The sequence below is a fragment of the Bemisia tabaci genome, chromosome 2 (genome assembly GCF_918797505.1).
Source record: "Bemisia tabaci chromosome 2, PGI_BMITA_v3".
Classification (NCBI taxonomy): domain Eukaryota; kingdom Metazoa; phylum Arthropoda; class Insecta; order Hemiptera; family Aleyrodidae; genus Bemisia; species Bemisia tabaci.
Genome location: NC_092794.1, coordinates 25256611 through 25280527, shown reverse-complemented (window position 1 = coordinate 25280527; position 23917 = coordinate 25256611). Strand labels below are relative to the sequence as shown.

The 23917-nt window shown below is 36.0% G+C and overlaps 1 protein-coding gene across 48 annotated transcripts in view; it reads left to right on the top strand.

The window, feature by feature from the left end:
* LOC109044656 (tropomyosin-1, isoforms 9A/A/B) overlaps window positions 1–23917 on the top strand; it is a 115153-nt gene that overhangs the window by 62520 nt on the left and 28716 nt on the right. For 26 of the 48 annotated variants that reach the window (XM_072297018.1, XM_072297017.1, XM_072297016.1 and 23 more), the window contains one exon: window positions 747–864. In XM_072297018.1, coding sequence (XP_072153119.1) covers window positions 747–864 — 118 coding nt within the window. Of the gene's footprint in view, window positions 1–746; window positions 865–1598; window positions 1717–2644; window positions 17242–18388; window positions 18460–23117; window positions 23189–23917 lie in introns of those variants that run through there. The other 22 variants (XM_019040050.2, XM_019062646.2, XM_072297020.1 and 19 more) reach the window with 5 other exon arrangements.

The following is a 23917-nucleotide window of genomic DNA, read 5'->3' as shown; positions in this document are numbered from 1 at the left end:
TCAATTTGGCCCCATGTTGATTGTTGCTTTTTCGTGAGCAAGAAGTTTGAACTCATTGATTGCAATATCAGGGCGGCGGGGAAAACCTAAAAAGTACGGGATTTTAAAGGGAAAGTCAGGGAATTTTGGAGTAGTGCAAACAACTTCCGAATACCTTTTCCCGTGATTTTTACCTCCACTTAGAAATGGGCATTTAATTCAAAGTTACTTAAAAGGCAGCGTAATTAGAGGAAACAAATCTAAGCGGAAGTTTTTGTCAGAGAATCGTTAGAAAAGATAGGGAAAGTCACGAAATTCGGTGATTTCGGCATCAGGGAAACGCACAAAAATTTAGGGAATTCGACAGGCAAAAGAAGATGGACACCCTGTAATGTATTTATATACATTAATAAACCGAGTTCTTATTTATAAGTTGACTTAGGACTCAATCAACATGTTTTGCATAATATTTATTTGAGGGATATTATGTGGCGTTTGAACTCTTCCGCAGTTAAGGAGTCCATTCCATTTGCTTCCCTATCTAACATCCTCAGTATGGCATTACCAGTCTTACAATATTGCACTTATGTCTTTTCGAAACATCCAATCTAGTACTTGGACCTCGTGTTTTATAAATCCCTCTTACTGAAGGAAAAATATTTTTTACCTTTGTTTTTCACTACTCAATCCATTTTTTGTGTGACTAATGTAATTAAGCATGGTGTGTGATTTGCTTTTTTGTTTTCTGTTTGTTACTCACAATGTAGGATACGGAAAGCTCTTGAAAATAGAACAAATATGGAAGATGATAGAGTTGCAGTTCTAGAACAGCAATTACAACAAGCCAGATATATAGCCGAAGATTCTGATAAAAAATATGAAGAGGTAAGAAATTCTCTAGTTTCGGATGTGATATCCACTGACAACATTGCTCTACTCCGCCTTGATAACACATATCCTTAAATGAAGAGCGCCATTTGGCAACACTGATACAGAAGCCAAATCATTCTATTGAAATTATTCAGATTTGTTTGCAATTGCCATTGGTTTGCCATTACTCTAATTGTCTGAAATCTACGTCATGCAACCAAGTAGGAAAAACACTAAAACTTACTCACTGTTAAATAATAGCTAATGCTACTCATCATTGTTGGTGCATTAAGACCATTTTTTCAATTACATTTCAATGCAGTGTTCTCATCATCGGAGCAGAGCAAATGTTTTCAGTTGAAAGGTGAAGGGTCCTATTTTAAGTTCCTCCCCCCCCCCCCCCCATTTGAAGTTAGGCAGGTTTCAATTTTTAATTGTAAGTGTGCATGGTTGTATGTGCGTGTTAGCCAGTGTGAGTCATTTTTGTTGAGTCGCAATCTCTATGTCTTGACAATCAAATGTCATTCATTCCAGCATTGAGACAAGCTAAAAATACTAAAAAAGGTTGTTTCATTGACAGCCTCATTTTAATGAAAGATTCAAGAAACCTTTATTTTTTACTCCTTTTTAATTTTTATCATCACTTTATGACCGCAGTAAGATTCAAGAGATATGCAGAATCAAACAGAAATGTCTCACTCTTTGGTTATCTTGTGAGAATTGAAGGTTAATATCAAGTGTACTTTCAGTCAGCGCAAGATCCTTGAAAACCGCAGCTTGGCTGATGAAGAGCGTATGGATGCGCTGGAAAACCAATTGAAAGAAGCCAGATTCCTTGCAGAAGAAGCTGACAAGAAATACGATGAGGTTATGACGACTTTAAGATTCATCGACTCGTGTGACTAACCTCTCATCCATGTTCTTGTTTTCAGTAACAGATCCCATAAAACTAACCTAATGTCATGAACTTCTCATGAAGAGATATCGACTTGTCGTATACTTTCCCTTTCAGCCTCCTCTTAATTCACCTTAATTTCCAGCTTTGAAGGAGAAAAATCATTTTTAGGACGCACTGCTCTCTCTGAAATGTTCTCCTACATCTGTAGATCATTGGGCGCATTTTCTGCATCGATATAAGCATAAACTCCATCAAAAAACACACCAATGGTGGTCAAAGGATAATATTTTTATCTTTCTTAACCCTTATTTTTCAAGGATCTTAGCATCAGTATGGAACCTTTTCAAATGAACATCAAAGGTAAAATCGGTGATTGAACATGGGTTTTTCGTTTCTCTTCAGGATTTTGCTAAGATTTAAAATTTGATTTAGCAGCAACAACAGGTGCTCATCAAATGTGTTACCCTTCTATTCACGCTCAAAATCCCTTTTGCATCGAGACCTCTGATGAATTTCCTACTGTAATTCGCGAACCTTTACTTCATTTTTGTCAGACTAGCTGATTTTTAATAACTCAGAGGTTTTGCTGCTGACTATCATAGAGAAAAAGGTTTGACACCAATAAACCAATGATTGCAGTCGTAATGTGAATTAGATATTAATTTTACCACCATTCCAAGGTCAATTTTTAAATTCACATTCGAATGCTTTCTCTATTTTTTTACGGAGATTCATTTTTTAGAGTTTTTATTTTGCTCTCAGTTTTGTTGAGCCAATGGCAGGAGAACAACGTAAGCCCAATCCCATCCTCGCTAACTAGGCTTATTGTCCTCAGTGGAACTGGAATTTCTGCACTCTTTTATCAGTCATTTTCTTCTTTTTATGTGTTATTTTTAGATTGTGTCAAGGATTTCAAGGTAAAGCCTTTACCTTAACGAACTGAACTTATTGATTACGAATATGATTTAACGAAACGAACGAGCCTTCGTTTGAAAAACGATGGAATGCCTAATGCATTAGTTCTTGCCAGAACAGTATTTAAGACATCTGATGTTTTAACCTGTGGATGAATCACGAAAGCAAATCTTTTCTGTGTCTGATTTCATTCGAAGCTTTTTGGAAGCTATTCTCTACTGTCCTTAACTTAAATAAGTTAGTTGCCTCTGACAAATCTCATCAAATTAAGTGAGAAGTCAGTGTGCTTTCTTCACCTGACATGTCGTATGGTGTCTTCTTGTGTCTTGATAGATTTTTTGAAAACCATAGTTAAAGATAATCTCTGCATGTTTGTAAGGCATATTCAAGGTGCTTTATTCCAAGCTTTTTTCTCAAATTCTCCCTTGTGCATTATGCAATAAAATTAATTTTTGCATAGATGAAGCTCTGTTTGAATTTAAAATTAAAAATGATGTCAGAAACATTATGATAAGAGCTATGAATTCTGGAAAAATATCACTCGGCTTAAATTTTTATTCGTATAATTATTAAATCACAACTTTATTGTAAATGCTCAGAATGTCCCACAAAATTTTTTGAAAATGGTATCCTTTGTTTGACTTATGAACAGTGGCGTGGCGTGCTTTGCGATACATCGATTGTTTTGCCATTTAAACGTATGGTAGAGAATCGATTATTAAGGCGTTCGCTGCGAACACCCTGTTTATCGATCCTTTTCTATAGGTTTAAATGGCATAACAATCGATATATCGCAAAGCACGCCACGCCACTGCTTATGAAGAATGCTTAACATTATAACAGCATTTAGTAGAATGAAATAAGACCTCAGCTGTACTATGAAAATCTAAAAATCTAAATCCTCTTGCTTAAATGATCATGATTGTCTTGGAAGACTGTGCCGCAACAAAAATGGAGGAAAAAAGAACCTGTGAAACGATTTGCCTCATGACTCAATTACAAAGAATGTAATGATTAGAATTAGAACATTTCTTAATCCAAAGGGGAAAAAATCCATCCTAGTTTATAATTGTGGCTTTTTAACGTTTCAATTTTTGGAATAAAGCAATCTTTGTAGCCTCCTTATTATCAAGATCAGCATGAGAAGTTTCAAAATTTGTGGATACTATCGATCTTGTTATCACTCATGCTGTATGCCTTTTTGTGGATTTCTTTTTGTACGTTTCGAAATGTCGCAAGATTGATGAACCTCATGTGTAAAACTACTGAATATTTAGCAAATGGAGGGAATTTACTTTACTTTACTTTACTTGAAACAAAAAAGTCATTTTAACTGTTAGAATGTAATGCACTGAAGTATTACCCTTCTCAAACTTCAGATTGAAAGTGAACCCTCTCAAAGTACAATTTGTTCCTTCCTTCCCTTGAAAGCATCATCAGACAGTAATACCAGCCACTGCATTTAAGGAGGCAAAGTTTACCAGGGGTGCAGAAAGTTCATCAGTGAACGCTTTCACCAGCAAAACACTAATTTTCCCTAAGCACTATTACACTGCGCAGTCGAAGTAATTCTGACCAAAAATCAGCATGGTCGAAGTAAATTTGACAAAACTTAAGCTCAAGTGAAGTAATTTTAATAAAAATAAGTGCAATTGAAATTAATCTGACTAAATTTGAACAAAAAATCAGTGCGGCTACAGCCGGAGTTTACATTATTCACACGTGAGATATATTTCGCCAGATCGTGAATATTTTGCACCCCTTCCAGTTGTCAGATGATAATTTTGTACCCAGCAAGATTCAATTCAGAACCAATGAATCATTAATAAAACGGAAATGTCAATACCAATAACTAAACTTATTGTGATGCTGGTGTAATCCATAGCGTCCATTTCAAAATCGAATACAGCAAACTAATGTAAGAAGTCCATAATAGCACCTGGACTAATTTCTCTATCCTGCCAGCCCACAGGATGATCGTGTAACTTCACTTAGTCACTTGAAAACTCCTTGGAGTCCCTTTGTAGTGAACCAGAATCATCAAGGAGACCTAAAACTGTTTTAGCAGAACATGATAAAAGTGAGGGACCAGGAACCTAAATTGATCAAACTGGAAATCTTAAAATTTTGTTGTATGAAATGTTGCTTGCTCTGTAGTTTACGAACCTCTAAGACTGATCTGTTAAATGGCATCAGCTAAGTTAATTTTTCAACATTTCTGTGATTTAAGAAAGACATTTTAAGTACCTATGGAAGCCCAAGGGAATTCAAACCTAAATCAATTTAGTGTTACTTAGTAAAATGGATCAAAATTGTCATTTTATTTTCAAGCTGTTCTACTGAAATAACTCATCAACAAGCTCTAAATCGGTGAATATACTATTTAAGTTGGGGACCTTGGAATGTCTTACGTTGAAGAAGAATAATCACAGATAATATAGTCTCTGCACATTATGAAAGCATTAGTTTGATAGTTAAAAACTAAATTTTAACTACCTCTTTCCCAACAATCTTCTTGGCTTATAAAAGTACCCTTGTGACTAACAAATGAGAATCAGGAAGGTCAAATTGTTGCCTCATTTGTCATATCTTTTAGTGAAGGTCTCCAAGTTGAATGTGAAAGCCATTGTGATTCTTGTTTAAGCTGTAGCTGTTACTTTCCAAAGAGCTATTATGAGAGAAAAAAGCGATATTTTTTTAACAGTCCTTTAAAGGGTCGCCCATAAATTTTGCAACATTATTGTCACCGTAGGGAGGTGTGATAGTTGGTGCGAAAGGAATAGTAGCTGTATCAAATCCAGGGGTATACACTGGTCCTAATGAAAAAAAAAATTGAAATATTTAGGAGTTGAAGATTCTGTTATGCTCTTTTGGGACTGGCGATGCAGCGTAAATTAGAAGAGAATGACCATTGTTTAATTTGTAATTGTCCAGAAATCCACAGTTTTGATACAAGTACACTATAGAAAGGATTTCGTTTAAAAAAAAAACATGTAAAGAAAGTGCATTTTATTTTTCATGAATGAAAATACTTGAACGGTAGAATCTTTTAGCTCATGAATGCACCCACATTGCTAGTGTCTGCAAATTTTTTCTTAGTGAATCGTAGAATAGTCCCTTAATGAAACGTAATGAATTTTGCAAGGAAACAAAAGACTCACAATCAGTTGGCCCTTCGTTTTGTTTTTTTTTTTTATAAGCCACTTAGTGGTTATTATTTTGTTGTGTAAGGAAAAGCAATTCGTAATATTCAAGCTGTATTTTGAGCCTTAGGAAATGCTCTGATAGCATCAGATTCTTTCTTTTTTGCTCTCCGTTTTTCTGTTCTAACATGTATGCATAATCTATTTCCTAGTTGGTATCTACCTATATAGTCTTCCATTTATAATTACCAAATAGAAGTGGGTGAGAGGTTGTGAATTTTGAGGGAAGTGAAAGCTTAAACTGTAATGGCGATTTCTATGAAATTCAAGGAACGTTTTAGCTGTAGATGATTCTCGGCAACTCTGGCGATTCTGGACAGATTCTGTTACTCTTTATGGTTTATCAAAAATATTTCGCTTCTCTCAACCAACCGTATCCTTGAACCAAGCTCCCCTTGAAGAATTCAATTAAAACCCATGTAGTATTTCCTTATTTCTAGTCCTTTGTCAAAATTTGTTTTATCATCTATTGTAAACAGATTCTCAGGGCAAACTTCTAGTAAAAAGATAATTTTATGAATTTTCATAAGATGACGTTTTTACTTCAGAAATAGGATTTTTTTTTGTCGTTTTGTGTTTTTTCCTCTTTTTAATTAATTTAAGGTTTAAACTATATTTTAACCAAAATTGTAGTTAGATAAATCGCAAATTTGTCAAACTCGGTATTCAGGCAATCTATTCATTCATAAAACAGACCCAAAAAAAGTCAAAAATTTTTAATTACCTTAATATTTTATCTACTTACATACCTGAAAACTATATTTCTCCAATTTGTTTCCATTATTTTCGCAGAAATAGAACAAAATATTAGGTTTCCATTTGGGTTGTATGTTTAGCCCATCCTATTTTTAAAAGGGTGTTACTGTGATAAGTAATATTAGAGAAGTTTTAGGTTTTTGTTAGATATTGTGCCGCTGCTGAAGCTACGGATGTTTAATTGATGACTCCTTTGTGCAAGATTGAGAATGTTTCACTGCGTTCAGTTTCTAAAACGTCAGTCTGTTTTCAAAAGTCATCATTTGTTTTTTTCTTGTCATCCCTTTCAACCCCATTAAGTTGGGCCATGGAAACAAGCAAAAAGATAATGAAGCATAATAATTTCAGGAGATAAATGTTCAACTTCTATATTTTGAAATAAAATTTCAAATGAAAAGTAACGAAACTCAGAATTGTCTCGTCGAGGTGCAAAGAAGGCTCGATCAACAGATCGCAGGAGAAATGCAAAGGCAACTGATAAGAGTGAAAAGCAGAGGCAGTAGGCATTCAGAATTTTTCTTTCGTAAATTTTATTCGAATTCCCTCTTTGTAATACAAATGAATGTGCAACTTATTGTGAAAGAAGTAGTGAAGCGCGCTCTTTTATGCATAGAAAATAGTGAGGCAGGCAGTATTACTTACGTGGTCAGCAATGTGGATGCAAAAAACTTTCTGTATCTGTTGTTCAATCCTGCAAAACGCCTCTCATTGTAATTTGTTCCAAAATTAAGACTTAAGTCAGTAGACAGTATGAAATTAATAGATTTTTACCAGCTATTCAGTCATCACAGCTCTTCCACTTTTATTGTTATTTCTACCTATTTTTTACTTTATTTCTTGTAAGGAATTAAAAACTTTATCTCTTAGAAACCAAGTCAGTACAGTGGGCTGATAAATCATACAAGCCGTAGGTCACATAGTCTTCCATCTTAAGAGGTCTGCCGAAATCTCAGGAGTGATAAAATTTGAAATTTATGTGATACGTATACCCTAACTGCACTAAAATATGTAGCAATATTCCATCAGAATGTGAAAGGTCTGAAAGTCCTTATCAGGAAAAGCAGGGACTTACTGTAGTGCTTCCCATCATGCAGTTCAAACGTCAGCCATTTTGTGTTCACAGTCATCTTGAGGTATCATATTGCAGCGCCAAAAGAAACCATCCAAAAAAGAAATTTCTGTGTAGCCAAATTTTAGCACTCATCTTCCAACACATAAGTTTTGGATCGTATTAGTCTCAGTTTCGTCTTCTTGATCCAAACATTGATGACGTCCTACATCAGAAAACATTTAATCTTAAAGGTGTCCGTTTTATGTGAATACGAAAAATAATATATTCTAAATTCCTTTTCTTCAAAGCCTTGAAAGTTTCTCTGTACATCTTGTAAGCATTCAAATTTGTTGTGCCAAGTCTCCTCTCATAAATAGGCCTCCTGTATGTCAATGATGGCAAAAAGATCCATATAAACTGTCCAGTAACCCGAAAAGAGTTTATGATTTGATGGATTCTTCGCAACTTAGGTTTCATGGCATTATTGGTTAAAATTTGTCGGTTGTCAGCCTTACTTTATGATAGGCTAATCTGGCTCCTATGAAAGAAAAGGAGAACCACATTTATCTTCGACTTATCATTATTATAAAGCCACTCGTAAGATTTTCTCAGTGAAAGATTTCCCAAGTTGAATCAAGTTATCTTTTACTATTCTCTTAGCATTGAAGTAGAGTGATGTAGCATAGTAAAGACGGCAAATGTAGAATCCTCTACAATCCACTGTCAACTCCAATTTTCAAAAGTCTATGGAACGTATCAGTAGACATTTCCATTGTGGATCTCAGTTTGCTGTACATTAATGTTTTTGTTTTTTTTGCTCTCTTTTTTAAGTTTCCATCAAAAACTAAACCAGGTTATGAAAATTCACTCAATTTTAAAAGTGAAACTGTCTCTCAGTTTTAGTAGTCAACGGTTTGTTTTTCTAGTATAATGACAAATCTTCTCACTATCACAGTGTCAGAGTGGACAGACCTGTAGTAATGTCTTTGCAAGATCGAAAAAATCATTTTCATGGTTAAAAATAGAAGATTCCAACTTAATGAAAGCATGCAACCATACTGAAGAGGTTGTCGTAGTTATCTATGCAAAGCTTTGCTTGACCTGTAATCAGAAATCTGGTCCATCTATTACTCTTAAGAACTTAACTTAAACGTGTAGGGATTGAAGAAATGCAACCGAGATGGTTCATTCGGGAAACGATAAGAGAATTCTGCAACCTGTTTCAATTGGAGGTATTTCAATAACTACCAACTTGAAGATTTCTGGTTTTGCAAGAGATATAAGGTCATCGTTTTGTCCAGAAACTGTGCCTTATGTACGATTTTTGTTCTTAGTCTTAGCTTGGTTACCTTTGCAAGTTGGTGCTAAGACGAATGCTGAAACTACTTATAGTGTCTATCTTTTTTGTATTGTAAATAGTTAAACTTCTTGGTTCTTACTGTTTTTTATCTCTGTTAAACCAGACTCTTAAGTAAGGATTGTTATTTATCATATAATTTATTCAAACCAATAACTCTTATTATTAATAAAATGACTTTATTTTTATCATTTTGTCAACTTTTTACTCCTGTTTTGTCAGTCGGTTCTCCTTGCTCTTGTTTATCAACAATTCAATCATTCAAGCTGTTTTCGGCTTCTCTTGTATTGAAAAAACATACATTTTAGACCCCTAACCATTTAGTGCATGCTGTAACATATCTCAGTACACCAGTCTCAGTTTTACGGAAGACTAACGATGATGGTTTAGTCTCAAATACTCACCACTTGGTCTGTTCGATGTGTCTTTGAGGAACCTTGAGTTTATGAACAGCGGTAAATTTTGCTAGTACTTACCCCCTTCAGGAACCAGCTCTCGAGAAAAGGGATGGGATAAAGTTTCGAGTGCAAGGGAAGACAACTTTCTTCCCATGCAGAGACCAATCAGAAGAGACATTTATTTTACTTTATTTTTTACTGCTTATTGATTTGAGGTACAATTACTAAAACTGATAATTAGGATTGCTCTGATTTTTAATTTATACAAATTTATCTGGAGTTCAGTTGTAATAGAAAGTGAACCGGCAACACAAATCCAATTGAGACAGAAACAGTAATGCTTTTTTCCACTATCAGGTAGACTCATAAAATTATGAAGTCCTCTCATCACAAATATTGATGTAGAGAAACCGACTAAAAATTGTCAATTTCAAGTTCATCAGTTTTTTATCTAATCATATTTCCTTTTTGATACTCCAGGATGTTGAAGTGAGTTCCTACCTGTGGTCTCCAATTTCGAATAGAAAACTTATCTAATTATTTTGAATGGTATTTAAATAAATCCTCCTGGATTTCTTACTTTTCCATCATAACTGAACTCCATGGTATCACAGTTGTATTAAAGAGAGGTTGCACCATAAACAGTGGAGGTCCTCAATTTCAAGGCATCAATTCCTATTCAAGCATGGTTCAAGCAGGTACTTGGAAATGCTTGCAAGTACCTCTTTTTTCATTTTTCACCTAAAATCACTTAATTACGAGAAGTAAACAAAATATCTCGCAAGCATGCATTAGAGAAGGAAGGTAAAAATCACATCAAGGATTAAAGTGTATTTGAATGTGCCTGTTTCTGCAGGAGGAAAAAGCTTTAAATCTTAATAATCCAAATTTGATAAAATTGATAGTATATCATTTTACCCACCTACTAAATACCAATATAGCAAAGAAAAAAAGCTGTAAATAAAAATAAACTGCCAAAATCGAAATTAAGAAAGATTAGGTCAGTTCTGCTAGTTGTTTAAGCTTGTAGATCAGTAGTAGGTTTTTAATTGTGTCCGAACTCCTAGTTTCTGCACCTAATTTTAACGGAAATATTGCCCCTCGAAATACACTGCGTATGACGTCATCCAGGGCGTTAGTAAGTATTTACCATGGTTACTTTCTCCTTAGATTCATTAATTGGTAACGCTCACATTCGGACGTGTCGCTGCAGAAATTGAACAACAAATGAAACCAAGGTGGAAGAAATAGTATTATGTAGTTATGCACCTCCGCAGGGGATGACGTCGGACTCCACATTTTTGAGGGTTGACGTCTCCGTTAATATTTGACGCGGAAACTTGATGCTCGGACGGATTATGTTAGTTTTTGCTAATCCGTCACCACAAATCATTAAAACACGATTATGTGACTATTGCAACTAGTTGTAAGCCATAAGTGAATAAATAAACAAATTCGCGTTTGAGTCAGCTGAGTTTTTACTTAAATAGGTATTGACCGAAATTGAAGGCAAGACCAAAAGAGGGGCTTGGAGGACAATGCGCTTAGCTTAAGTGCAGTTTTTGCTATTTCGAGAAATACGTGTTTGAAGTCTCGAAATTACAGGGATCCTTATGGCGGAAAGAGAGTTCAAACTGACTTTTTGATACCTAAAAATTGGAATTCGGTAGCAAATTTTTCACAGAATACGCATCAAGACTAGTTTTACTTGAAATCATTAACATCTCAATTGTCTCTGAAACTGCTTTCATTCGCCTTGTCCTCGGAAACCTTAAATCTACAAAAACGCTACAAGGTGCTGGATTGAAATCTCTAAATTTTTAAATGATATTCTGCGGAATATTTGATGTATACGAAGGAAAAAATCCTCACTATGAAAACAGTCATGTTTGAATTTTATTTAAGTAACGCTTGAATATATTTTAATCATTGTTTTCCAAGCCTGCTTGAACCATGGTGACAAGTGCCACTGAACCATCACTAGTGTTAGAATTCGATTCCCGTAATTGTGCTATCAATTAAAGGATGTTGATAAATGAGGGGCTTGGAAGACAAGGCGCATAAATGCAGTTTTAGAAATTCGAGACTAGAGATTAGAGTCCAGCCGCCTCAGCTGCGTGCCATAGCCCGTTATGCTTGTATTTCAACAGGTGAGATGCACGAAAACGACTGGACCTCACTAAAAGCACAGTAAATTGAAACAGGAAGGAAAGGCGAAGGGGAAACAGAAATCCGGACCATTTCGTGTTTTTCCGTGTTGAAAAGGGAAGGATGGAAATAAAAGTAAAATTGTGTGCTTAGAAGCATGTCTTTGAACAAAATTGAGTTTTCCTTGTTTTTTGGTAGTTGAAGGCAAGGTCCATCAGAATATCAAGCGATTTTGTCTGGAAGTCATTTAACGCGGACAAAACACAGAGGCGGATCCAGCAATTTGGCAACACCGGATTCCTCCATTTAAACCTATGCTAAATAATCGATTCTTGTCGGAGCACCTGGCCCCTCCAAGAATCGATACATTTCCATAGGTTTGAATCGAGGAAATCCGGTGTCGCCACATTTTTCGTTTAGAGGGAACGCGGGATAAGTGCGACCTACCTACTGTCACTTTAAGCCCAACTCACCCAACTGCTGTCAATTTGGCTCAACTGAGCTGGAAATTTTAGAAGACGCTCATGAAGGTGTGAGACAAACACTTGCAGATTTTAAGGGTATTCAGGGCACTGTCCGAGTAAAATCGAGAACTTTAAACTCGTTTTTTTCGAAAGATGTAATAAAAACTGCTCTTATGCGCCTTATCTTCCAAGCCCCTCAAGTGGAGATACTCACTAGAAGTGGAATAACTGATGACTATTTTTGACGTATTTATTCTTTTGAAAAACAACCTAAGGGTAACGCATTGGAGTAAAGCTGCGTGTTGTAAGAAAGATCCATCCCCTGTAGATGCATTCGTAGAGCAGTTGGACTACACTTTGCAATTTGGAACTATAAATTCTGGCTCGTCTGAAAAAACACTACCCTGGTAAAAATTGGCAGTAGAATCTGTGTTCAAAAATACCATAGACCTAAAGCCGGCTGTAAGATTTTCAATAGCTTCTATAGCCGGCTGCACAATTTCTTATAGCCTTTTATAGCCGATGGCGATTGAGCAACAGCCAGGCGATAAAGTGTATGCTAAATGTTATTAATTACGGATGCTAGGACTTAGTGAATTTTTGGACTACCGCTCTATTTTTGGGCCGTAGTATCTTGATTTATTTTGCGTGGAAAGCTCCGTACTTTTAAAGGAAGCTTGCCATTCCTAATATGTTGGAGCGCCTGCAATTTCGTATGATACTGTGCAATACCTCTGGTGTGAAATAGTTGCTTCAAGCGCCGTGGCACGCTGCGGCGCGGCGGGCGGGCAGCCAGCGCGAAAAGCGCCTTAGCGCCTACAAACCTAACAGAGATACTTCACGCATTGCGCCATGCGTGAAGTATCCCTGTTAGGTTTGTAGGCGCTGATGCGCGCTTATCGCTGGGAGCACGCCGCGCGCTGCTCCGCTCTGTGTTAGGCTCCAATATATAATCTTGCGGAGTCAGCGTTTTTCAACTCATGATTTTGAAGTGTTTGCACATCCAGTATGGATTATTCTCATTTTAATTGATGAAAAAAAATATGTATTAAAGGAAAATATAATGTGTGTTTTGTGAATATTACGGTGATTCCGTATCAAACTTAATGATTTCCAAAGCACACGAATTTCTACACAATTTCTTATAACCTTTTATAGCCAATGGCGATAAAGTGTAAAGCCCAGCCCGGCTGCATACTTTTTTATCGTAGCCCGGCTATATGATTTGCTACGCTTTCTACAGCCAGCTAAATGATTTTCTATTGCCTTCTTTAGCCGGCTATAAAAATTTCTATGGTATTTTGAAACGCAGCTCCTATCGCCAATTTTTACCAGGGTAATGTGCCTAGGAAAACTGATGACCCATACGTTTTTTTTCAAACCGGGCCAGAATTTATAGTTCCCAATTGCAAAATGCAGTTCAGTTGAGGGGCTGAATACGAGGTGAGGGCCTCTCAGTTACGACGTTTTTGAATCTCAAATGCTAATTTATGTCGAAAGAAGAATCTAATAAGTGAGTTTTACAGAATTTTCTAGTAGAGCGTTCTAAGACCATGAAAAATATTCAGTGAAAATTTCAATGAATTGCGTAGGTAGGTACATTCTCTTTCCCTTCAATTGATGAAAGATTAGCGTGGATTTAGAAATGCAGTAACCGAGAAGTGCTCTCCGTGCACCCAGCCCGTTAATTTCAGTTTGCAGTCTTACCGTTTACAACTGTTCAGCGTGTTTAATTGTTGTGATTACCTAATAACGAAAAATTGAGTGGAAATCAAATGTCATGGAGCGTAATTTTTCCCACTTAGGTATCTTTATTTTTAAGAATAAAGGAACAATGCTCTTATTTGAGCATTGAAGAACATGATCAACCTCAGCTTTGTTCTTTGAGGATTGTAATTCTCAGGCTGATGCCAATCTCCCAACGTCTACGTTTTTACGCATCTCTAATTTTCAACGAATTTTTATCCTTTCACACGCAAAGATGTTTTTCAACTTGTTTCGGTGAAACCCCTTTCGAGATCATTCTAGCAGTCCATTTTTGGTTTTGATGAAGTCAGTGTTGGAAAATATGTTTAATTTCCCCTTCTCTGATCGGGCTCTCAAAAGTCTGCCATTGGTTTTGAGTCAAAAAGTTCGATGAAAGGTGTCAACAATTTCAAAATTGTTGTCTGCGCTCTAAGTGGAGACTTATCTTTTGGTGTCAATAACTTCTCTTTGATAGTTCTGCACCGCAGCAGCTTAATTTTTTGCATCAGTAAGTATCCGTAACTTTCTCAGTTATTATGTATTTCTAATGGACAGGAGAACTCAACGGATGTTTCTAATAAAATGGATCTGCGCAACAACTAAACCTGCGCAGGAGCCAAGCATTTTCCAAAGCTACAGCCATACCTCTAGACTCGCGATTTGTTTTAAAATTCACTTTTACTGCTAAGCCTCTCGGGGTTCACCGCCACCAGCGTAAACACAAATGATGGCCTAGGCCCTTACATTTTTGGATAAGCCTCACCCTAGAAGAGCTTTGTGAAGTCCTAAAAATGATTTTTTCAATTTCCTTGTCTTGTCCTACCCTAACTGTTCCTATTTCATGCTTAGGATATAAAACACGATTCGCACTGTTTTTAACTATCAGATGCTTTAAACAACCCCTCCGAAAGCAAAACCAGTGGCGTGGCGTGCTTTGCGAAATATCGATTGATCGGTCATTAAAACCTATGGAAAAGTATCAATAAACAGGGTGTTCGCAGCGAACACCTTAATAATCGATTCTTTACCATAGCTTCAAATGGGGAAATATCGATAGATCGTAAAGCACGCAACTGAGCAAAATGAGTTCCAGAGCTACCTTTTCTCAAGATCCCCCGAGTGTGAAAAACCAAGGAGCGGTTGTATTCTAAAAATCTTGCACAAAATTCAGAATCGTGTTTTTAGGTGACGCAAAAGTTACCTCTGGAGAGTTAACATATTCTGAAGGGCGCTATTCATTTGTGCCTTGGTACCCAGGCAAGTTAGTCAAATTAAATATTTATTGTCTGGCCAACAGATCGCTTAAACAGCTCTCATCAATATATGTTTGACGAAGAACCGTGTTGCCCTTAAGAGAAACTTTTCCATTATAGTGAAGATTAGGTTAGCAAGATCTCTAGAATACTTTGTCTCCGCTTGGTCCTCAGCACCTTATACTAATACCTACCGATGTCCCTACTGCGGAGAGACGCAGTATGTGCTTTTCCGAGTTGCCAACTTTCCTCCATGAAAATAATTTATTAATAATTATGAGAAAAACATTTTTTTTTCTTAAAATTTCCCGAAAGTATCAAAGTAAACATAAAAAGAAGAACAAAAGAAGTTTTGCAGGAAGGTTAAATTTCATTTGAAAATTTTAGCAACATCAGAATGTACGAACGGCGCTCTTCTTTATCGCAGAAGAGAACATGCATCGGCGGCTCAAGCAAATTGGCAATATTGGTTTTTCTCAATTTAAACCGATGGAAGTGTATCGATTTTTGGAGGGGCTAGGTGCTCCGACAAGAATCGATCATTTAACGTAGGTTAAAATGGGAAATATCCCAGCCAAAATTCTGGATCCGCCTCTGTTTAAATGAGTGCAGTGTCATCCTTACTAAAACCCAGCAGATTCCTTCTTTTCCCCTTAAATTTTCTCCCAAAAATATCTCCTCCTGTATTGAGTTTGAAGTCACTTACTAATTTTTTGTTTTGCGTGAAGAGTTCGTTTTTCGTTTAACCCACACTTTATCTCGTATATTTCATGATTCTGATGAACGTTTTCAATTATTTTTATGTTACTGCTATCCACGTGCTCTCTTTCATCCAGGACTTCAAAGTTCAAAGTGCTCAATTACTGGACCTTCTTTGTACGATGTGTTAAATGATCTTCGTATCTTTATGAGTTGAAACAGCATTTAATCGGTTTCACTTTGCTCCCTTATTCGGAAAAACATCACGTGGGTAAAACCGAATTCTCCAGATGAATAAAGTATTACTTGTTTTATGACTGATGATTTTTGAAGCTTGAAATTTTGCGCCTCCTTTCTTATCAGTGGAGAGTCCTGTTCAGTGGCGATGGGTGAATGATCCATTCTTGTTATTTTCTCATTCAGAGCAATGGTAAATAATCGATTATTTAGGTGTTTGTTGCGAATTTGGCAACAAAGTAGGTCCAGTAATACCCTATTTATTTACGAAATAAACGCCGTACCAAATGATCATACAATGGAGAAGAGAAGGATGCATGCTTTTATTCAGTAAATTTCAGTAATGAAAGAAGGAAACTCTGTATCCCAATTTTAGAGTTTTAAAATTTTCTCTTAGTTCATTTTTCGAAGAGAGATTGTCATGATTGAAAGATCTGTTTGACAGCCGAGTTTATAGGAGAAATGCATCAAGTCGTCTGTAAATTTGAATGAAGAAAAAGAGATTTGAAGTTTTTTACCTCCATAAGACGCAATTTTAAAGATAAAGTTAAAACGACTTTTTTCTCATTCAGAACATTTCCTGCGATCTTAAATCTTTGACAGGAAAACATTTAAGTACAACTGGTTGAATTCAAAACCACTCCCAACTCTTTTTTTTTTCTTTTTTTTTTCAATGCTGTTAATTGCGTCTCTGTTAAAGTCGGCCTTGTTCATCCATCTCTCTTTGGTTGTATTATGATTTGAAAACGGTCTATGATCTATCATTAATATTACTTTTATTATTCCAGGATTTGTTGACCGTTCTTACCTATTTATAACAACTATTTTCAGTTGAATCCACGAGAAAGAATACATGTACCCAAATTGATTTCGTATCACTTGATGATATGTAGGATTTTGGACGATGCTTAGGATTAAAAGAAACTTCAGCAATAATCACTTCTAAATGGTGATGTGCACTGTTTGATCAGGGTCCTATGGAGTATTTACGTAGGTCACATCTTCAGAATACTGAAAATACACATTTTAGCAAGCTGCCTTGACAACCAAAAGTCTTTAAGTCTCCCCGTTAGCTTATTCATTTTAACTACACCACATAAGTCAGGAAACCTATGACTATATTTCCATGCGCTTTCGACTTCCTCGAGTCACTCATTCAATTTGTCTAAAAACTACCATTTTTCGTTGAATTATAGATCTTGAGTAAATTCAACATGAAGGAAGCTGGACTGTCGTATATATTGATACAAGATGATTCTCAGGAAGAGTAAGCATTTTCACCTGGGATGGTGTAATTTTGTAAATTCGCGAATGGACTCTTTATCAGGCTCACGGCCCGCTCGGATAGTTAATTTAACTAACTTGTAATCATCGTCAGTTGGATGCACTTTTATGATGCTTGAATTAGTCTTGAGTTATTTAGATGTTTTAATTTAAAAAATGAGGCATATTTTTATAACACACATTATAGGCACGCCCTGGAATGGGTCGTAACAATTTCATGAAACCACTGGAAGTTGATGCATCGTACTTAACTTGAATTGTTGTACTCCTGGAACGGTAGTGCAGGCAATGTGATCATTTGAAAGCACCGTCTCTCTGATAATAGGTTGACTTTAAGCACTGCTAGATGTCATGGTGTATTAGCAAAGTAGTCTGTCTAAGTAGTTCTTTCTTAACCTGTGACTTGAAGTCTGAATTTGATTTTAGGCTAGTGCAACCTCCAAATGCACCTTGATTATGATTAAACGTCTGCTTGTTACAGTGCCTCAACATATTAATTTTGTCGTATGATAAGTATCGGCTCGGTTGCATTTATAATCAATTTTAACCATCTCAATTCGTCGGGTTTGAATTTTACTCTTATCAGGTTTTCTGTTGCAGTAGGTAGGACGATGGTTTAGATTTTAAGCGTTTAAAAAAAGCTCAGACACAGCAGAGAAATATTGACGTAATCACGAACTAACCAATCGTATTATCCTTTTTTGCACTATAATGGTCAAATTTTCTAATATTTCCTATTTAACTCTTTTTCATCGCAAACAGTTCCGGAACTGTTCAGATTTATAGAAATTAATCCAAAAGTAGTTCTGGTTTTTGAACGGTGTACAGTCATTTAACTCTTTTTCATCGCAAACAGTTCCGGAACTATTCAGATTTATAGAAATTAATCCAAAAGTAGTTCTGGTTTTCGAACGGTGTACAGTCATCGGAAGTCCCAATTCGTTGCATTGTGGCGTCGACATCTTTATCAGCATACTTTCCAGTGAGATTCGGCAGTAGATTTTTGTATGAGTAATTTTGTTTATCATGATCAAGTCCCCAACAGTCATGAAGAGGGAAGAGAGAGGTAGATCTTGAGTTTGAGCCCCATATTGTAGCCCTTTTTTTGATATATTTGTGTTACCCTTCAGGTTTCTAGTAAATTCAATATGGTGGAGGCCGACATGGAGCGCGCTATGTTACAAGCCGATGATGTAGATGAGTACGTAATTGCACACACACACTCTCGGTCACATGTACATATTTTTGATGAACCAGAGGGCTTGAGTTTTACCAGTAACCCAACACATATACATAATTCCACGCTCAAAGTGATTCCACAACTAGCGCTCGGTTGTAAAATTTGTTACTTAGATGTTATGGGAAAGAGAAGGTAAAATATAGCTGGAGAGAAGGTAGAAGGTAAAAGCTGAGAAGCAGTGGCGTGGCGTGCTTTGCGATATATCGATTGTTATGCCATTTAAACCTATGGAAAAGGATCGATAAACAGGGTGTTCGCAGCGAACACCTTAACAATCGATCCTTTACCATAGGTTTAAATGGAATAACAATCGATACATCGCAATTCACGCCACGCCACTGCTGAGAAGTTGAAAAGCGATAGCGTAGGGGGAACTAAGATATAGAACGTTCTTTTTCAGCATGAACAAAAAACATGCTTAGCTGTGGAATCTCATTGACACTAATTTTTCTTTACGCGAAGATGTGGGCACCAGTTTTGTGATAATTGATACATTTGGCCTCTTGAATCAAGGGATTTTTGTACCAAACTTCAATTTCTAGTTGATGGGTGGCCTAACTAATCTCATTATCTCAGTGGTTTGCTCTACATTTTCGTCAACTGACCCGAATCCCTCAAAAGTGCGATTTTATTTCGCGTTTTTGCCTCGAATATCGCAGTGTATCTTGTACACATTAAATTTTGCCCCAATTCTTTTTTCTGAAATTCAGCGTTTCAAGTTTTGGCGCAGAAACACCAAATGATGTCGCATTTTTGGTCTCAGTCTTTGTATATACTGTACATGCACAACACATAACCATACCCGCGGTATTTCAGACATTGATAGGGTTGTCAGGGTGGGGGCGTTAAAAACTTTAAGAGGAGAAATCTATACCAGTTTTCTTTCTCAAAAGTTTAAAAGTAAAAATACGAATCACTTGATTTCTGTCCCTTCAAGTGGTTTACTTTCTCACTTGGGCAAGAGATAATTCCTTGTATTCATCCTAATTTTAGTAGTTCAATATATGAGAGTCCAATCGTTTCCGCCTTGTTTTGATCTTGTCTGATAATTTTTTCTGTAAGTAAGGAAAATTGATTTTTTTCCAGTTTTCCTTAATTTTTTTTTTTAACTATCTTTTCATTTTTTATTTTGGACTCGAAGTTATTTTGATGAGCTTTATGAATCAGAATTTAGAAAGTCTTTTTTTTCTCAGATGTCAAGTAAGTTCAATATGGTTGAAGCTGCCATGGACAGAGCTATAATTCAGGCGGATAACGTGGAAGAGTAAGATTTAAAAAACTCCCCTCCCACCGCGTTTTTTCTCCCTGTAACTGCGCACTGTTTCAATGTTCCAGTTTCCTCTCGTGTTTTTTCATGTCAGTGGGTCTTCTCACTTTTAAATCAAACCATTGGATGTCGAAGCGATTCAACTTATCTCAAAATTGCCTTTTTTTTCTCTCAGTTTCAAATTTATTTTGTGGTCACAGTAAAAATTCAACTACCGGACTCCTGAAAAAGAAGGAAACCTCTGAAATCCCTTGCTCTTGTCTGAAATCTCATCGCAGTGCGCTTTCCAACTTATCGCCATTCTGGCGGGTTTGAATGAGTGCAGCAAGCTGTTTAGATAAAACTCATAAAATCCGACTTAAACTATCTAAGTTACTTTTGAATTCTGTACAGGAATGAATCGTGTAACCATGACTTATATGATTTTTAAAATTGTTTACAAAATCTTTGTAGGCGTTCTCTATACGTTTTTTGTTCCTCTTCTTGAAAAATAATTCTTTGCGCACAACTACGGACTGGATTTATCAAATATCATGAAATACATTCCTTTAAAACTTACCAAGGCCTATCAAATTGAAAAACTCAGTTCTTTGAAAAAAGAAAGAGATGGAAATACCTCAGTGACTCTTCATCATTTGATTATTAATACAAATTTTGATGAGAATTGCAAAGCTAGAGTACCTAGCAATTCAATCATTAAGGATCCCCACTTGAACATAACTCCCTCAAAAAGGCAATTTTTGTGTTTCTTGCCTGCACACTGGAGAATATTTCAATCATCTGTGCCTATCCTTACATGTGTGTTTGTCATGTTTTTTCTCCACTTTTTTAGCACTGCATTTTACACTCCTGAGTTTGAAATATTTGTTCCCTCAGTTTTATTCAGTGTCTCCTTGACTCTCCTAATTCATATCCCAACTGTATGTCCTTGCGCATCTTTCTGGATGTCTCTCCGTTTTGAGAGTGATTATCGTGGAAATCCTCCTTGTTTGTCTTGGTTTATGTAGGTACGCGATTCCCTTCATTGAAATTTAGAGGATATAAAAGGACAGCCGAGTCTGTAAGAGTAGAGGCTTGATGCAGTCTTAGTTCGTTTCTGTAACCATTGCAATGGTTTGAAACTTAAAGATTGAAATTAAACGGGTGTGAAAAAAAATCGAGTTTTACCAGCAAGGCAGACTGCAATGCACCATAAGTTCCATCAGGAATTTTTGCTCTGTAGTCTTCTTAGTTCGATTAATAATCAAAATAACGATGGTATTTTTTTAAACAGCCCATGTTCTTTATTATTTTTTTCTTGAAAAATGGTCACGTGGTTGATTCTCGAAGCTTCAACTGGAATCATTAAGTTTCCAAAAATCTGACTCGATGTTAAATGTAACAATAATGGACTAACAATATAACTCGAAAATACAACCACGACAAAATATAAAATTATAAAACAAGGCTCTAACCTCCTGTCAGAATATATTTTCAACGTTTTAGCTAAAATATTAAAACTCTATTCAGACAGGACGTTTCGAGCCATCACAGGCTCGCTCATTGACAGCTGCAAAAAACAATCAAAATTATGAAAAATTTAAGTGGAAATGAACTAAAAATGGAGTGGTTGCGTGATAACAGGTGGAATCAGGTTGCCACTCAATTATTATGATTTTCATTAATTTTGATTTTTTTGCAGCTGGAAATGAGTCTGTGACAGCTCCAAACGTCCTGTTTTTTTTAGTGCTTTAATATTTTAGCCTTCTTTTACCCATTTTTTAATTTTTTATTCTGTCCTGTCAAATGTAATTGGTTCATTGTTTTTAAGTCCGTCTAAAAGTGTAACGCATGTAACTAACTTGTCTTGTTTTCAGATGGTGAGTCTTTCCTCCATTGTTTTATGAATAGGTATTTTCTCATGAATCTTAGACTTGAAATTAACTAAAATCGACTTTTTTTTTTTTATTTAGTGCATCATTACGTACTCTGCCTCTGCAAATATTCCATTCTTACTCTGCCCCCTCAAATATCTCTGAAAGTGGTATGTTTTCCTGGAAGTTCCTTTCAGTGAATTTTCAATTTTCCACAAGTATGAGTATTACAACTGATACTCATAGAACCAAAGGACAAAAATTCAGCACGTTCGGTAATCATAGCAACATTTATCTTTTTTTGCAGAGCACCTTAATCAGAGGCCTTGCTCATTCTACATTTTCTTTTTAGTATGAAGAGATAGACCCACAATTGTAAGGTTTGTCATCGTATGCAATGATGCACTAATATGTAAATCAAATTAAGAATCGGTCAATAATCACTAATTCCTTTTATGTGTGGTGATCGTGGAAATATTCACAGTGAAAGAACTTTCAGTTGTGTTCGTGCTTGTAGCTTAGAGCCAAAGGATTGCATTTTCATTTTCACATGATCAAGATTTCAATGTCGAGAAAATCCGGCTGGCATTCTGAATACCTACCGACAATTTCATTTGTACTTATCTGGAACTTTAATGTCACTTTTCCAACATTTGATATACGACTATAAATTTTTCTTAACATCGATGTCCAAAGCGCAAAACATTGTACTTCCATTTGAGACGTTCCAGACTTCCTGTCATATTTTATTTTTATTTGGAAAACTATTTAATGTAATTTCTTGATAACTTCTTCGACTTTTCTTTTCCTTTAGCTGAATTTGCAGCATAAATTTCAAGCTATGTATCAGACTTACATGTTTTATTGTTTTCCTTCGAAAAAATAAACAGGAACAAAAATTTTGAAACGTGGCATTGGAGGTACGCGGTTTTGCTCCGTAGCCATCGAATGCTGGTTAGAATTCTTTGGCTCTGAGTTCAAGTTACAAGTGTAATCAATTATTTTATTCCGAAGTGTGATCATCGCCAACACCAGTTTTCACTGGGAAAGATTTTTTTTGAGATATTATTTTGACTTAATGCGTCGCTTCTTGTCGAAAAAATGTGGTTTTTCCCCGTTAAATTCATGCGGATTCAACTCAACGCCAGTGTTTTTTTTAGTTATAAGGTTAAGTTTAAGTTAAAAAAACGATATTAGAACAACGTTTCTGTAACTCAAAGAAACTGACTTGAAAATCCGCACGGATTGAACTTAAAAATAAAAAACAAATGTTGTCGACAAGAAACGACGCGTTAAGGCATAATAATATCTCAAGAAAAAAATGTTCAGTGTTTGCATAGTATGAATTGCCTCATCTTATTTTATGTTACCTATATCTGTACCCGATTATCCATTGAACTAAAAATCCTCTCATGTGTATTGTTTATAATTGATTCCCAAGTTGTTTCATCTGATAAATTTCTCTTACAAATTTTAAAAACGAAACTACTTTGTATCAGGTTGCGCGTAAGCTAGCAATGGTTGAAGCAGATTTAGAAAGAGCTGAATTGAGAGCCGATGATGGTGAATCGTAAGAGCCCTTTTTCAGTTTAGGGAAATGCGAGTGCCGATTACTTTTTTCAGTAAAACTAGTTGGCTTGGTTTTTCTTTCCCCCCAATTTTTCGTAGCCTCCCACTTGATGGGAGGACGCTGAAGTCTCCCGCTTCCATGCAGCCCTGCTCTTCGGCTTATCGACCGCCAACATTTCATCTTTTACCTTGTAGAGCATTATTTTTTTACTGATATCCCGTCCGTGAGAACACAGAGTCCACAATTTACACAACTCAATAATTAGATATTATTTATTTCTTTAATCCTCTCCCAACCGTTTTTCCAAACGCAGTACGCTCTATCAAACATTTTCTCAAATAAAGCTTCACAATAATTTTTGACGACCTCTCCTCAATATTTCAAGATTAATTTACGCATTGTAACTCTTACAAAATGAGGGAATCGTAACGGGACATATTTATTACACTCTCCATATTACACTCGCACACTCGCTCATCTACAAACTTTAAGAAAACAAGATCAGATGTCTTTCCCCAAATCTGCTTCCTGTGATTATCAATGCATTTTATTATTTCACCTCCTATTTCTGGGAAATGTGAGGGAAAAGAGAGGCAGTCTGACATCATTTCATCATCTCTCCATTCAATGCTAGCGAACAGGACAATAGTTGAAAAAGCAATAATTTGATGTTATTTTTTTGATAATTATTTTTCCCAACACGCACAAACTGCTTAAAATGATTTCATG